This window comes from Mesoplodon bidens, assembly GCF_964165515.1.
Source record: "Mesoplodon bidens genome assembly, chromosome: 7".
Classification (NCBI taxonomy): domain Eukaryota; kingdom Metazoa; phylum Chordata; class Mammalia; order Artiodactyla; family Ziphiidae; genus Mesoplodon; species Mesoplodon bidens.
In genome coordinates, this window is record NC_138164.1 from 81,876,776 (window position 1) to 81,894,071 (window position 17,296).

At 37.0% G+C, this 17,296-nt stretch overlaps 1 protein-coding gene across 11 annotated transcripts in view; it reads left to right on the forward strand.

The window, feature by feature from the left end:
- The first annotated feature begins 223 nt into the window (after positions 1–223).
- Positions 224–17,296, forward strand: part of ANO5 (anoctamin 5) — a 101,400-nt gene continuing 84,327 nt past the window's right edge. For 5 of the 11 annotated variants that reach the window (XM_081238946.1, XM_081238952.1, XM_081238949.1 and 2 more), the window contains exons 1-2: positions 224–347; positions 10,799–10,842. In XM_081238946.1, the coding sequence (XP_081095072.1) occupies positions 308–347; positions 10,799–10,842 (84 nt within the window). In that variant the 5' untranslated portion in view covers positions 224–307. The remainder of the gene's footprint in view (positions 348–10,798; positions 10,843–17,296) is intronic. The other 6 variants (XM_081238950.1, XM_081238954.1, XM_081238951.1 and 3 more) reach the window with 2 other exon arrangements.

The window sequence follows — 17,296 nt, forward strand, 5'->3', positions numbered from 1 at the left end:
CAAGAGGCCGGCACGTTCCGGGAAACGCACTGGGAGGTCCCAGGAGCGCTACAGGGAGAGCGCGGTGAAGCCGAGGGTCAAGGGCCAGGTCTAGTGGAAGTACCGGCTGGAGAAGAAGCCCAGCTGGCTGAAGCCCCCGACGCTGGTGGAACCCGAGGAGAATGAGGTTTATAAAGAGGATCTCTTGATCCCGGCGCAAGTGCGGCGGCCCACGATCAGATTCAGTCTCCAGGCCAGATCTCGCCTCCAGTCGCAGCGGTCGGCAGTCGGCTGCCCCTCGAGCAGTGTCATCAACGAGCTGGCGAAGATGGGCGACCCGGATGTCCTGGAAATGGTGCAGGAGGAAGGTAGGAGCCGGCGGGGTGGCGAGAGGGAGAGGGTCGGGCTCCGTGAGTGGACCGCGCCAGTCTAGGCGCGGGGACCCCGGGGGACGTTGGCGGCCGTGCGGCCCGGATGCCGGGGATGTTCGCGTAGCGGCGTGCCTTGCGCGAGACGGGGACTGCAGGCGAACACTCCCTGCCCGGACCGGGGATTTTTTCGGGCTGCTCCCGCGAGGCCAGCACCTGTGCAGAGCCACCCGTGCGGTTCCGAGACCGCCCTCCTTGCTCCTCTGGACGCCGCGGAGCAGTCGCACAGTGCAGGGAGGCGAGGCGAGCACGCCGGGCGAGTGAACTGAGGTGCTCAAGCCTCTGAACCCAGGCGGAGGAAAGGAGTCTCTCACCGTGAGAGTCTAAGCTTAGGGCGCATGACAGCAGTTCCCTGTGTGGGGAGCTGGCCCTCGAGTCATGTTGCCCCTTTCTATTCACCGATTATTGCTCAAGCTTTGAGATTATTGTTAATTATGGAAGGGCAGACAGAACCCTAAGGTCCATCAGTTTGAGATTCTTATGCACTTGGGGAGGATGCTGTTTTTCGAGCTTTCATTGAATCTTTAGCTCCGTTGAAAAATGTTTGCCCATTGTTTGCTTCGGGGTTTCCCGTCTCCCAGTACCCATGATACTTGGACTTTCTTCCTGAGCCATGCCTGAGGCCCCAGGAACCGGCCAGAAGCTAAACAGGTGTGGGTCCAGGGAAATACCAAGCCCTCTGGGACAGGACGGAACAGAGAGAAGGCCAACCCGTGGAAACTCCCGTGTGGCCACCCCGGACCTGTATTCTGTGGGTCTATTTTAGTACACGCATTTTCCTGAAAATGCATGCATTTTTCTGGGTCTATCTCCAGGACCCTCAATGATACTCAGTTCTCTCAATGACACTCTACTTTCATGTCTTGTTTAGTGTTAGATCTAAACATGGAAACAGTTTTTTTTTAAGTAATGAATGATCTAAGAAGTCATACTACTTAGTCTTCAAAGACACCAAGAAATAAAGTGCATTATTGCATCCTCCTCCCCTTACTTAACAGCTTGAGATATACTTTATTTACATACAATTAAAGTCACCCATTTAACACGTACAATTCAAATTTTGGTATATTTACAATTTTGTGATCACCATAATCTAATTTTAGAACATTCCCATCACCCCAAATAGAAACCTCTTAGTAGTCATTCCTCCTACCCCACCCCCGCTTCCCTACCCTCAGCTCCAGGCAGCCTCTAGTCTATTTACTGTCTCTCTAGATTTGCCTATTCTGGACACTTCATGTAAACAGACTCACACAATATGTGGTCTTTGTAACTGGCTTCTTTCTCTTAGCATAGTGTTTTTGAAGTTAATCCATGTTGTAACTTGTATCAGTGCATTATTCCTTTTTATTGCCAAATAATTTTCCATTGTATAGATATATCCACACTTTATCCATTCATCAATTGGTGCACATTTGGATTATTTCCGCTTTCTTGGCTACTGTGAATAATGCTGCTATGAAGATTTATTGCAAGATTTTGTATGAAAATATGTTTCTATCTTTCTTGGGTATACACCTAGGAGTGAAATTGCTGAATCATATGGTAGCTCTATATAAAACATTTTGAGAAACTGCCAAACTGTTTTCCAAGCGTCTGCATCATTTTTCATATTTTCACCAGTAATATATAACAGTTTCAGTTTCTCCACATCTTCACTAACATTTGTTATCGTTTGTCTTTTTTATTTATAGCAACCCTAGTGGTTGTGAAATGCTATCTCAACGTGGTTTTGACTTACTTTGTTTCAATGACTAAATGTGTTAAGTACCTTTTTCAATGCTTATTGACCATTCATATATCTTCATTGGAGAAATGTCTTCAGATCCTTTGCCCGTTTAAAAAATTGAGTTATTTGCCTTTTAATTATTGTGTTGTAAGTGTTCTTTATATATTCAGTGTATCTGATTTGCAAATACTTTCTTCCATTTGGTGGGTTCTCTTTCCATGTTCTTGATGGTGTCACTTGAAGCAACTCCCCTTTTTTTAAACAAAAAATAATTTAAAGATAGAGGGAAATGCAACTATTGAAAACTTTAAACTTTGACTAACGGCTCTGCTAAATAATGCAGTAAACTTGTTAGGGAAAATGATTGATGTTCAGTGTGCAAAAGAAGTCAAATGTCTTTTAGACAAATAAAATTACAAGTCCTAGTCTGTACTTATTCAGTGGTTTCCTCCTTTGCAGAGAATTATTTCCTATTGTAATTTCAGTAATCTGAAGCTCTTAATAGATTTTTTTTTCATTTGAAGCATTCAGTATTTACTTATAATCAGTCCTTCTGAAGTAAAGCTATGAGAAATATATTCTTCATTGAAGGAAGAGTGGAGGGAAAAATGTGGAATATGTAACTTTATACATATAATGAAGGAAACAATATATCAATATGGCATTACAGAGATTGACCATTACTCTCTCTCAGATGTTAGAAGATCTAATTTAGCCTCAGGATAATTTTGCTTACTAGAATGTACACGTAAATCAGTGTTACTTGAGCTTGAGGTCATACTGAAGCTTCAGTCCATCCCAGAAAGGTTTTAGAACTTTTCCTGAAGTAATTTCAGTTCCCCTTTTCTTGGCAAAGACTTTTGTAATTGATTTATATTTCCTCTTGTTGTGATAAAAGCTTTGCCTCTGATTTGGGTGAAGGTAGGAGAAAAGGATATTAATGTGGAATACATGTATTTGATAGTTGGGTCTTATGAATGCATCCTGCCCAAATTCCTATAACCTGTTTTGTTCATAGATCCAGAATCCAAATAGCAAAGACAGTGGCATTGGTAAGAGCAGAGCCTAAGGAGCAGGGTGGTCCAGCCCACTCAGATGACTCTTATTTTTCTAAATGTCTTTCAATATGTTGATTAATTTGCTGAGTTGATTTTCTTGCCCATTATTAGTATTTCTGTTACTTCTAGGGTTATATGAAAAGTGCATTGCAATGAGGATGTATTTTTTAACACTGATAGTCATGTGGATTTTTGGAAACCCAGTTCTAAATATATGTTTCTTTCTGGAGTTTAATGACACAGTTATGAAAACAAAAGTGTTGGTTGCAGAAGGCTGAACAATACTGGGTTCCACAGCATGAATTTTTGAGCTACTTTTATTCCTGTGTTTTAAAATATAAATGGATTTCTTAGAGTAAGCTCCCCAATATAGGTAAGCTTGAATCTGTGTATTATGTAGTTCCTAAATCACCTTTGAAGAGTAAATATGAGAAAGTTAAACAATTGATTAACATGTGATAAAATTTCTTCCCGGAGAGAGAATGTTAACATTGTGTCTTTCAGACATAATAGATGTTTCTAGGATTTGTTATATTTTCTCAGTTTATTTTCTTAACAGTTGAACATTTAAGCAATCAGTGATCTCCAATTAGCTGTTTTCCCACAATCTAATAATTTTTAAAATGAAATTATAAGGGCAATGTGTAATAGACCATTTAAATAGTTATATAAAGAAACACTGCTAGTAAAATATCAATGTTGCTGAAATTGAACTATTGACTGGTTGACATTGTAAGGAAGTTCTGATTTGAAATATTCTTCCTTTGGCTGATTTATGACACATTCAGCATTGGAAAAGAAAGTTTAAGAGTTTAACATTGGAAAAGGCAGTTTTAAAATTGAATATAAAGTTGCTTGTGTCTTTACAACTACATCAAGCATTGTATTTAACCAAACCACCTATCCTTTAGTAATATGAATATTTGATTGCATATATGTTATTTTATGCTGCTGGAAGAAGTGTAAACTGAGAAGACCATTTGGTAAATGCAAGGGCTATTTTTGGGTTCTGGGTTTGCTGCAGTGTGTATTCTTAGTAATGTGCTTTCAGTGAAAACTCCAAGCTGTCTTTGGGCTGGCTTAAATTTTAGCTCATATTTTATGATTCTCCATAGTGATTGATATTAAACCCTTCGTAGTTCTGGTTTCTAGCCCACAGGAAAAGTACAGTCAATTCTATTGACTTTAGAGGAAGTTGCAGGAATAATGAGAAGCCGATCTAGAGTTGTTGGCTTCAAATCTTGCCTCTTCAGAGAGGCCTCTGTTTTGACAGAGGTTTGAAGATTATGCACAGTTTCTACATCTTTATACTCTGAGTGTGAAAGTGTATCTGAGTCTATGGCATGTGTGAACATGTGTGTGTGAGAGAGACAGAGTGAGAGTGAGTTAGTGAGCACTATGTGTCAGAGGGAGCATGGTGTGTGAGGAAATACATCTTCTTTAATCTTTCTGCCTTTCAGAAAGGGTTACGGTTTACAAAGTGTGCTCTACCTGGCTCTCAGGGAGCTTGCAGTCTTGTGGAGGGAGGTATAATTGGGCTAGGTACCCACAAAGGGCTTAAGTTCAGGATGGTATGGGGGCAGGGAAGAGGCTAACTGTGGGGCAGATGAGGAGGTTTCAGGCAAGGCTTGAAAGGAGGATGTCAAAACCAATATAAAGTGAAAAATAAGCAAGAATTAGACAAAAAAGATACTGTTGGGGCTTCCCTGGTGGCGCAGTGGTTGAGAGTCCGCCTGCCGATGCAGGGGACGCGGGTTCGTGCCCCGGTCCGGGAGGATCCCATATGCCGCGGAGCGGCTGGGCCCGTGAGCCATGGCCGCTGAGCCTGCGTGTCCGGAGCCTGTGCTCCGGCCACAACAGTGAGAGGCCCGCGAACCGCAAAAAAAAAAAAAAAAAAGATACTGTTGTTAGATCCAGGGCGAGGAAGCAGCAAGTTGAAAGGTGAAAGTGTAAGAGAGAACTAGTATGGACAGGAGATAATCTGGAGGAACAACAGACCCCTTTCCACATTCTCAAATAAATGCATTGCATCAAGTTCTGATAGCAGTTTGAAAATATTTTTTAACTAGGTGTTTTATGTTAAATGCAGCAAAAATAATTAGAGGAAGGAGGGGTTAATGCTTCCAGTTTTTCTACTTTCTTTTCTAAAATACAGAATTATAAAATACTCTATAACTCTAGCTTAAGGTGTGCATTTGTTTGCTCTGTGCTTGGAACTATATTTAGTTCTATGCACAGTAGTGACTGTTTTTGCCCTCAAGAAAATAACAGCCTCCTTACGTCAGTGTGCAAGTACAATACATTGAGAGACAAAGCATGTATTTCTTAGAATCCTGTTCCTTATCAACTCATTATAAGAGTTTGCCAGATTGGTTTCCTTTTTATTGGAAAGTCCAATGAGAGGTGGTCAAGACATTTTGGAATTTTGAGCTGTACATCTAGACAGTATTCATGGGTAAAACCCTTTGATGATGGTACTGTATAATATTTTATATTTTTCAAATAATTTTTACTTATATTTTTAATCTTTTAGATGAGAAAACTTGTACTCAGAAAAGTTGTGATATGGCTGTAGCTACAGTTTTTTAGTTTTCAAGCTTTGCTTATGCTAGCTATTAACTTTTTAATAGATCTTGCAACAAAAAGACCTGAATACAAAAGATATTCTTTCATCTTTATTCTGACACTCTAAAACTCATCCCAAAGAATTTTAAACAGTTCTGAAAATTAATAAAAGAATAGAATATATCCTAATAATATAGTAATATCAACAAGAATAACTAATATCCATTGATCACTTCTGTGCCAATGACTGCATGAAGCAATTTACACGCATATTTTTCATTTAATGCTTGCACATATCTTAGGAGATAGACATTAATGCCATTTATGTGATATTTGGTAACTCTGAATTTATGTCACATTCTTAAGTTGCAAGGAGGCAAGGAAATGTGTTTTTTTGTTTTTTGTTCTTTTTTTGCTAGAGCTCTTTGCTGTACCATAAAATTAGTATCTTGTTAGTAAAGAACAGGAAGAGAAAGGATATTTGTGGGGAGCCAGCAGCATCTGCTGTGTTAATTGCCCACCATTAATAATCTTCCCCATTTCATTAAATGAAATCTCGAATTGCTCAAACCTAGGAGTCTTTAATCTTCTTTGTCTCTCCACCTGCACATCTGAAATTTGATACCAGTTTGTTTCCAATTTTTACTCAGATATCTAAAATCCATTTATGTGCCTTCATTTGCACTGTTCCAACTCCAGGCCAGACTGCCATCATCTCTTGTGATTCATTGCAGCAACTTCATAATTTGTTTCCTTTCTCCATTCTTACTTTCTTTTAACCCATTCTCCAGTCAGCAAGTAGTGCTTTTCATAAAATTTAAATGTAAATTCTATTTAAAAGCTTTTTTGTGGCTTACTGTTTCTCTTAGGAAAAAATACAGGCATACAAGGTCCTCCACAAACTGTCTCCCACTCCATGCCTGTCCAACATCTTCTCAGGCCTCTCTGCCATTTACCTACTCATCTCTAGCTTGACCTTCGTTTCTTTCAACACCTAAAACTGTTCCTGTCTTACAGCCTTTATGTGTTCTTATGTGACTTGTATCCTCTCAACTTTCACATCTCAGTATAAACATTACTCCCTCAGAGAGATTTTCTGAGTTTCTCATGTCTAACTTGCACCCCTCCCTGTTTCTCTCTCCCTCTCTCTTTGCTCTTTTTGTCTCTTTTATAGCATTTATCACAATTTTTGGTCTGTCTCTTCTACTGTACTGTAAATTTCTTAACAACAGAAAATCAATACATGTTAGCCATTATCACCACTGTCATTATCAGTATTATACTGACGATCAATGTCAAGAGCTGTGAAAAGTCTGAGGTTTTACTGTACATGGAAGTTAACCAAGTAGCCTGTTACAATTTCATGTTTACTGGTAGAAGATATGAGACACCTGGATCAGAGACAAAGGACAGTTTACTATTCACAGCATTAATGATAGGGTGAGTAGCAGTGTGTTGCAGTTTCCTGAGCCCAACTTGCCACAGATCAATGCAGGGAGGACCTGCACATTCGGTAGGTGGTTTGCAGTACAGGAGAGCAATCTGAGCTTAGGGAACTTGAGTCTTTTTTATTGGTCAGTAATTTGCCTTCCCTTTGCTCTGGAGGGAGACACTGATCCAGTCTTCCAAGACTGTAAGCAAATGTGTCCTTTGCTCCTGAAGGAGTCTCTATCTCTATCTCAACAAAGATCCTTGAAAAGATAATCCAGAAGGAAGGGAAGTCCGTGTCTCATTTGCAAGATGTGCAGAAACTTGAAAGACCCAAGGAGAATTATATCCCAACAACAACTACCCTTAACTGTTCATCCCTAAGTAACATACTTTGGTTTTGCATAGCTAACTTTATATAACTGAAATATTACTAAATATATCTGCCTTTTTTGCTGAACTATTTTTGGGAGATTTATCTATGTTTTTGCATGTAATTAAAATTAATTCACTTTTGTTGCTAACTATAAAATGTGGTATGATTATACCACATTGTATTGATCCATTTTTCTATTTCTGGATATTTGAGGTGATGTTGATTTTCTAGTTAACCCCAATAATACTGTTATGAACATTCTTGTACGTTCCCATAGTGCATGTATTTCTACTGAGTTTATACCTAAGATAGCATTTTTAAACTTTTTGATATCAGAACCGCTTTATACTCTTAAGAATCATTAGGAACTTCAAAGAGCTTTTGTGTATGTGAGTTAAGTTTACTGGTATTTACCAAGGATATACACTTTTCCACTTCTGTTCAACATAGTGCTGGAAGTTCTACCCAGAACAGCTAGGCAAGAAAAAGGAATAAAAGACATCCAAATTGGAAAGGAAGAATTAAAAGTGCCTCTGTTCACAGATGATATGATCTTTTATTTAGCAAACCCTAAAGATTCCATAAAAAACCTGTTAGAACTATAAATGCAGTCAACATTTATAAAGTATCATAATATGAAGTCAACACACAAAAATCAGTTGCATTTTTATATATAAACAATGAACAATCTCAAAAGGAAATTAAGAAAAAATTTTTACATTAGTATCAAAAAGAATTAGATACTTAAGAATAAATTAACCAAGAATGTGATGACTTGTACAAATAAGACTACAAAACTTTGCTGAGAGAAATTTTAAAAGTCATAAATACATGCAAACATATCTCTTGTTCATGGATTAGAAGACTTAATATTATTGAGATGTCAATACCACCAAAGTGATTTATAGATTCAGTGCTATCTCTATCAAAGTTTTAATTATGTTTTTTGTAGAAATAGGAAAATCCATCCTAAAATTCATATGGACTCTCAAGGGACCCCAAATAGCCAATCAATCTTGAAAAAGAAGAACAAAGCTGGATGACTCACTGATTTCAAAATTAACTACAAAGCTACAGTTATCAAAATAGTATGGTACTGGTGTAAAGACAGATATATAGACCAATGGACTAGACTAGAGAGCCCAGAAATAAACTCTTGCGTGTATATGGTCAAATTATTTTTTACAATGGGGAAAGGTAAGTCTTTTCAATAAATGGTGCTGGGAAATTTGGATATCCATGTGCAAAAAAGTGAAGTTGGGTCCTTACCTAACACCATATACAGAAATTAACTCAGAATGGATCAAAGACCTAAATGTGAGACATAAAACTATAAAACTCTTAGAAGAAAACATAGGACAAAAGTTTCATGACATTGGATTTGACAGTGGTTTCTTGGATATGACACCAAAGGCACAGGCAAGAAAAGAAAAATAGACAAATTGACCTCACAAATATGAAAAAATATTGTGCCTCAAAACACACTGCAAGTAAAGTAAAAAGTCAAACCACAGAATGGGTTAAAATATGAGCAAATCATATATCTGATCCAGTTAGAGAACTCCTAAAACTCAATGATAAAAAACCAAACAACCTGATTTAAAAATGGACAAAGGACTTGAATAGGCATTTCTATAAAGAAGGTAGAAAAATGGCCAAGAAGAACATGAAAAGATACTCAACATCATAATCATTAGGGGAATGCAAATCAAAACTACAAAGAGGTACCACCTCAAATCCATTAGGATGGATTATCCTACTATCAAAAAAAATACAAAAGTTGGAGAGGATGTGGAGTAATTGGAAACCTGGTGCACTCTTGGTGGAAATGTAAAATGGTACAGTATGGTGGTTCCTTAAAAAAATTAAAAAAAGAATTACCATATGATCTAGCAATTCCACCTAGTGTATATACCCAAAAGAATTGAAAGCAGGATCTTGGAGATATTTGTACACCCATGTAGATAGCAGCATTATTCACGGCAGCTAAATGTGGAAGCAACAGAAGTGTCCATCAGTGGATGAATGGGTAAGCAAAATGTGGCATACATATACAATGGAATATTATTCAACCTTAAAAAGCAGGAAATTCTGACATATGCTACAGCATTGATGAAACTTGGGGACATGCTATGTGAAATAAACCACTCACACAATGAAAAATACTACATGATTCCTCTTATATGTGGTACTTAGAGTAGTCAAAATCATAGAGACAGAAAGTAGAATGGTGGTTGCCTGGGGCTGGGAAAGGGGAGAATGAGGAGTTGGTAATGGGTATAGTGTTTCAGTTTTACAAGATGGAAAGAGTTCTGAGATGGATGTTGGTGATGGTTGCTCAATATTATGAATGAATTTAATACTGTTGAACTGTATGCTTGTTAATGGTTAATATGGTAAAATTTTATATTATGTGTATTGTATCACAATAAACAAAATTGGGAAAGAAAAGAAAACTATACAAATAGTAGGTTTATATTTTCTGTATTTTCAGAATATATACTAACATTTCCTAAAATTAGAGTTACTGTGGATGGCTCTTAAGTGGTAGCAATATTTTATTCCATTCTCATTGTGATTTTCTCCTCCAAGTTTTTGACTTGTGAAATATTTCTCAGTGTTTTTCAAATTGGAGTCCATAGAGAATAAGAATCAGAATTCTATATTTAACAGTTTTTAGCATCAGAAACTTATTTGAAGATGTATTTCAGTCCAAATGACTCAGCACATAACTATCATGAAGATATCTGTGTCAGGAAAGTAATTTGGCCTATTTAAAACTGGTAGTCCTCTATTAGTACTTTACTTGTAACCAGTGTGGTTCAGTTCCAGGAAAACACACTGATAGAATAATAAATCTCACATGGTGAGAACTAACAGATAGGGATGGACATCCCTACTGAATGTTTTCCTCTCAGCAGTTGTGTGGCTATGGAATTACAACTGTATTAATCACAGTCAAGTTTATTTCTTAGTGGGTGAGATTATAACCTACACATTAGTATTTGATGATTTTCCTCTATATTATAGACAGTTTTTGGTGCTGAATTCTTTTGAGTTTGTTTTGAACAACTTAGCTCCAGGAAGATCTCGGATGTTTTCTTCCAACATTATTTTCTTTGGACTTCTTTTGTTTAAATTTTGAATTCTTATTTTCTCCTTATGCAGACTTTTAACATACTGTGATTGGTTGGCCATTTGAACATGATTTTGTTGTTGTTGTTGTTTAATTTAGAAAGAAGAGCCAGTGGAGAAAAACATTTTTTTGAAGTAAGTGAGGTAAGTTAAATATATGTGTTAGCCTCCTATAAGTCAGAACAAAAAATTGAGCCAAGGTTAGAAATGCATTTCATATGAATACTTAGGTCTTTGTACTCCAGTTATTTACTCATACTACATTCTTAATGTTTTGTCCTCCAACATATTCATTTTTAAGTAAGTAAAGCAAGTTCCATGTTTCATGCAGATTTAATACTGAATCTTTCTGGATGTTATAAGGAAGCAACCATAAGTTAGGATTTGTTTTGAGGCTTTCTGTGAAATAAACTCAGAAATACTGAGACTTGATGTGCAAGATAATAGTATTTGGCTTAATACTTTGCTTGCCTATAATGCAGGTATAATATTTGATAGCTTTTTTTGTTAAAGTTATTAGTAGTATGTGATTAGTACATTTTTACTGAGGTATAATTGACATATATTAATTTCAAGTATACGACATAATGATTCATATCTGTGTACACTGAAATATCACCACAGTAAGTCTAATTACCATCCATCATCATACAAAGTCACAGATTTTTTTTTCTTGTGATGACAGCTTTTTTTTTTAAACAGCTTCAGTGAAGGCTCCTATATTTTTATAAAGTCTTTATTGAATTTGTTACAATATTGCTTCTGTTTTATGTTTTGGTTTTTTGGCCTCAAGGCATGTGGGATCTTAGCTTCCCCCCAGGGATCGAACCCGCACCCCCTGCATTGGAAGGTGAAGTCTTAACCACTGGACCCCCAGGGAAGTCCCTTGTGATGATAGCTTTTAAGATTTATTCTCTTACCAACTTTCAAATATGCAATACAATACTATTGACTATAGTCACTTTGCTATAAATTACATCCCCACGACTTATTTGTAACTGAAAGTTTGTACCTCTTGACACCTTTCACCCATTTTGCCTACCTCCAGCCACCTCTCCTCTGGCAACCACCAGTCTGTTCTCTGTATTTGTAAGTTTTGTTCTATTTGTTCATTTGTTTTGTTTTTTAGACTCCACATATAAGTGAAATCATACAGTCTTTTGTCTTTCTCTGTCTGACTTATTTCACTTAGTGTAATACCCTCAAGGTCCATTGATGTAGCAATTGGCAAGATTTTATTCTTTTTTTATGACTAAGAAGTATTCCATTGCATATATATATATACATAAAAATCTATATATATATAATATATATATATGTCTTATTTATTAATCATCCATTCATGTATACTTAAGGTTGTTTCCATATTTTAGCTATTGTAAATAATGCTGCAGTGAATGTATGGGTGCATGTATCTTTTCAAATTAGTGTTTTCATATTCTTTGGATAAATAACCAGAAGCGGAATTGTCACATCCTGTGGTAGTTCTGTTTTTAATTTTTTGAAGAATCTCCATACTCTTTCCCATGGTATCTGTACCAATTTATATTCCCACCAGCAGTGGACAGGGGTTCCCTTTTCTTTACATCCTTGCCAACACTTGTTATTTCTTGTCTTTCTGATGATAGCGATTCTGACAAGTGTGAGGTCATATCTCATTGTGGTTTTGATTTGCATTTCTCTGATGATTAATGATGCCAAATGTCTTTTCATGTGCCTGTTGGCCATCTGTATTTCTTTGGAAAAATGTTTACTCAGATCCTCTGCTCATATTTTTTAAATTGTATTATTTATTTTTTTGCTGTTGAGTTGTATGAGTTCCTTATATATCTTGGATATTAACCTCTTATTACTTATATGATTTGCAAATATTTTCTCACATTCAGTAGGCTGCATTTTCATTTTGTTAATGATTTCCTTTGATATGCAGAAACTTTTTAGTTTGTTGTAATCCTGCTTGTTTATTTTTGCTTTTCTTGCATTTGCTTTTGGAGTCAGATCCAAAAATTATCTCTAAGACTGATGTCAAGGAGCTTACCACCTATATATTTTTTTCTAGGGTTTTATGGTTTAAGGTCTTACATTTAATTCTTTAATCCATTTTGCATTAATTTTTGTGTATGGTATAAGATAGTGATCTAGTTACATTATTTTGCATGTGACTGTCCAGTGTCCCCAACAGCCCTTATTGAAGGAGACACTATCCTTTCCACATTGTATTTTCTTGGCTCCTTTGTCATAAATTAATTAACCATATACGTGGGTTTATTTTTGGGCTCTCTATTCTGTTCTATTCATCTATGTTTCTGTGTTTATATCAATACCATTATGTTTTGATTACTATATCTTTATAATATAGTTTGAAATCAGGAAGCATGATGCCTCCAGATTTGGTCTTCTTTCTCAAGATTAGTTTGTTATTCAGGGTCTTTTGTGGGTCCAGACAACTTTTAGGATTGTTTGTTCAGTTCTGTGAAAAATGCCATTGGAATTATGATGGATTGAATTAATCTGTAGATTGCTTTGGGTAATATGGACATTTTAACAATATTAATCTTCCAATCCATGAACATGGATATCTTTCTATTGTTTTGTGTTCTCTTCAGTTGCTTTCATCAGTGTGTTACAGGTCTTTCACCTCCTTGGTTAAATTTATTCCTAAGTATTTTATTCTTTTTGATGCAATTATAAATGGGATTACTTTCTTAATTTCTCTTTATGAGAACTCATTGTTAGTGTATAGAAATGCAACTAATATTTATGTATTGATTTTTTTAACATCTTTATTGAAGTATAATGGCTTTACAATGGTGTGTTAGTTTCTGCTTTATAACAAAGTGAATCAGCTATATATATATATACATATATCCCCATATCACTTCCCTCTTGCATCTCCCTCCCTCTGTCCCACCCTCCCTATCCCACCCCTCTAGGTGGTGACAAAGCACTGAGCTGATCTCCCTGTGTTATGTGGCTGCTTCCCACTAGCTATTGATTTTACATTTGGTAGTGTATATAAGTCCATGCCACTCTCTCATTTTGTCCCAGCTTACCCTCCCACCTCCCCATGTCCTCAAGTCCATTCTCTAGTAGGTCTGCATCTTTATTCCTGTCCTGCCCCTAGGTTCTTCATAACCATTTTTTTTATGTTCCATGTATATGTGTTAGCATATGGTATTTGTTTTTCTCTTTCTGACTTACTTCACTCTGTATGACAGACTCTAGGTCCATCCACCTCACTAAAAATAACTCAATTTCGTTTCTTTTTATGGCTGAGTAATATTCCATTGTATATATGTGCCACATCTTCTTTATCCATTCATCCGATGATGGACACTTAGGTTGCTTCCATCTCCTGGCTATTGTAAATAGAGCTGCAGTGAACATTGTGGTACATGAGTCATGTGCATTCATTTTATACCCTGCAATTTTACAAAATTTAATAATTAGTTCTAACAGTTCTTTGGTGGAGTCTTCAGGGTTTCGGTTATATAAACTCATGTCATCTGTGAATAGTGACAGTTTTACTTTTCCTTTCCAATTTGTAGGCCTTTTATTTATTTTTCTTGCCTAATTGATCTGGCAAGCCAATACTATGTTGGCTGAAAGTGGCAAGAGTGGACATCCTTTTCTTGTTCCTGATCTTACAGGAAAAGCTGAAAGCTGTTTAGTATGATGTTAGCTGAGGGCTTGTCATATATAGCCTTTATTATGGTGATATATGTTCCCTCTATACCCACTTTGTTGAGAGTTTTTAATCATAAATGGATGTCAAATTTTGTCAAATGGTTTTTCTATATCTTATTATTTTTATCTTTGATATGACCATATGACTTTTATCTTTTGTTTTGTCAATGTGCTGTATTATGTTGATTGAGTTGCTGATGTTGAACCATCCTTGCATCCCTGGAATCAATTTCCACTTGATCATGGTATATGATCCTTTTAATGTATTTTTGAATTTTGCTTGCTAATATTTTGTTGAGGATATTTTCATCTGTGTTCAAGAGGTGTATTAGCCTGTAATTTTCTTTTTTTTTCTTGGTGGTGTCCTTGTCTGGTTTTGTTATCAGGCTAATGCTGGCCTCATAAAATGAGTTTAGAAATGTTTCCTCTTCTTCAATTTTTTGGAAGAGTTTGAGAATGATAGATATTAAATTTTCTTTGAATGTTTGGTAGAATTCTCCAGTGAAGCCATCTGGTCCTGGAATTTTGTTTGTGGAGAAGTTTTTGATCACTTATTCAATTTCCTTATTAGTAATCAGTCTGTTCAGACTTTCTATTTCTTTCTGATTCAGTCTTGAAAGATTGTATGTTTCTAGGAATTTGTCCAACTCTTCTATGTTGTCCAATTTGTTGACATATAATTGTTCATAATAATCACTGAGTCTGCTTACATTTACATTAATTGTACTTATTGCCATTTTGTTCATTGTTTTCTGGTTGTTTTCCTCTCTGTTCCTTTCTTCATCTCTTGCTCTCTCCCCTTGTGGTTTGATAAGTTTCTGTAGTGGTATGGTTGGATTCCTTTCTCATTATCATTTTGTGTCTACTATAGATTTTTGCTTTGTGGTTACCATGAAACTCACATATATTAGCCTGCGTGTGTGTGTGTGTACACACATACAGTTCATATTAAATTGATAGCTAGTTGTTTGAATGCATTTTAAAATTCCACATTTTTACTCCCTCACATGTTTTATGTTTTTGAGGTCACATTTTACATCTTTTTATTTTGTGTATCCCTTAACTAAATATTGTAGTTTTAGCTATTTTTACTACTTTTGTCTTTTATCCTTCATACTAGCTTTATAATAATCCACTACTTTTACTATATATTTATCTTCACCAGTGAGATTTTTGCTTACATATGTTTTCTTATTAATTACTGCTCATATTTTTTCAGCTTAAAGATGTCCCTTTATGTGGGAAACGGTCAGCCTTGAGAGCAAGCTGCGGACATACCAGGCATGCTGCCGCTGCTCGAAGGGACTGTGCCTACTTGTTCCCCTCCTTGTTTCATTCCATGGGAGATAAGTCACCGGGCCCAGAGATCAGAAAGAATTGTAAAATGAGACAAGCAAAGCTGTCTCCCCCCTGCACGTGCAGGTTATTTTGGATGATTCTGGGCTTATGGGTTTCCTCCCAGGGAAGTTAACCTTGAAGACGAGACAGTCTGTAGATGATGTAAACCACCATCTGGCAACCATTCTCCCTTTTTTCTATTCTATATAATCTGCAACTGTAGCATAATAAAATTTGCCTTGCAACCATCAGTTGACTTGGTCCTTCTGACCCCATTCATTGGTGCTACCTCAGTTCCTTCTGACCCTTCCCTTCTGACCCTGGGTGATGAAATCCTTTCTCCAGCTGGTCCATGGGACCTTTAATATTTTGTGTAAGTCCGGTTTAGTGGTAAGGCTTTAGAGGCAGCAGGAGAGCACAGGGCTGGGGCACACCCACTGCTTTTAGTGATGGAGCAGGAGAGTGCAGGGACGAGGCACTCGCACTGGCTTTAGCTGAACAGTGGGAGAGTGTTATCACTGTGTGCACCCACTGGTGCTAGCAAGGTAGAGGGAGAGGGCAGAAATGGCCCCCACCAACACCTCTATCCCTAGAGAGAGTCCTAACAGGCCCTGCCCCTCTGCTAGATGCTTTAAGATTGGCAAATTAATCATTTTTCACATATAGTTTAGGTGCTTTTCAAACTGCTTTTTTTGTGGTGGGTGCCAGGGTGAGTGAGTCTATAGATGAGCCCTTTAAGAGTAGAATCTTAGTTCCCTATAGCCCTTTGGGTCTCCTGAACATAAGCCCTGTTGGTTTTCAAACCATTCATTTTGGGGGCTTGTCCCTCCAGTGCAGGTCCTAAGGGTTGAGGTGCCTGATGTGGGGCACAAACCCCTCATTTCTCAGGAAGAAGCTCCATATTTGTGAGATCCTTCCTGATTATGGGTGAGCCGCACCCAAGAGTGGGATTTTTGGTGGGATTGCATCTCTGTTTTTCCCACCCTCATCATTGTGGCTCTTTTATCCTTTGTTTTGGAGGTGCTAGTCAGATAGTTTTCATTTTTTAGAGGCAATTGTTCCATTTGTAGCTGGAGATCTGGTGTGTCCATGGGAGGAGGTGAGTTCAGGATCTCCTTATACTGCCATTTTGAACCTGATAAGTGCTTATTGATGACTATGCCAGGGTTTAAGTTACTCAACATGAATGAAGTAAATATATTAAATAAAATTATAAATAATAAAGTTAAATACAATTTGCAAAAATATAGGACTCTCTTAAGCAAAGTCCTTATTTTATTTGTATAAACTTGCAAATAGATACTAACAACTTAATTTTTTTTCTTAATTTTTTTTTTTTTTGTATACAGAGTGTGAGCATTCTAAAAGTATTTCAGATAAAATAATCTTTCTGTTAGGCTCTAGTTGACCCAGAGCCATACTCATACAGTTGGATGTCCTTGAATTGGGTTAGGGATGAACAGCCAAATAGAAAAAATCTCTTTAAAAATAACTTTTTAGGGGCTTCCCTGGTGGCGCAGTGGTTGAGAGTCCACCTGCCAATGCAGGGGACACGGGTTCGTGCCCTGGTCCG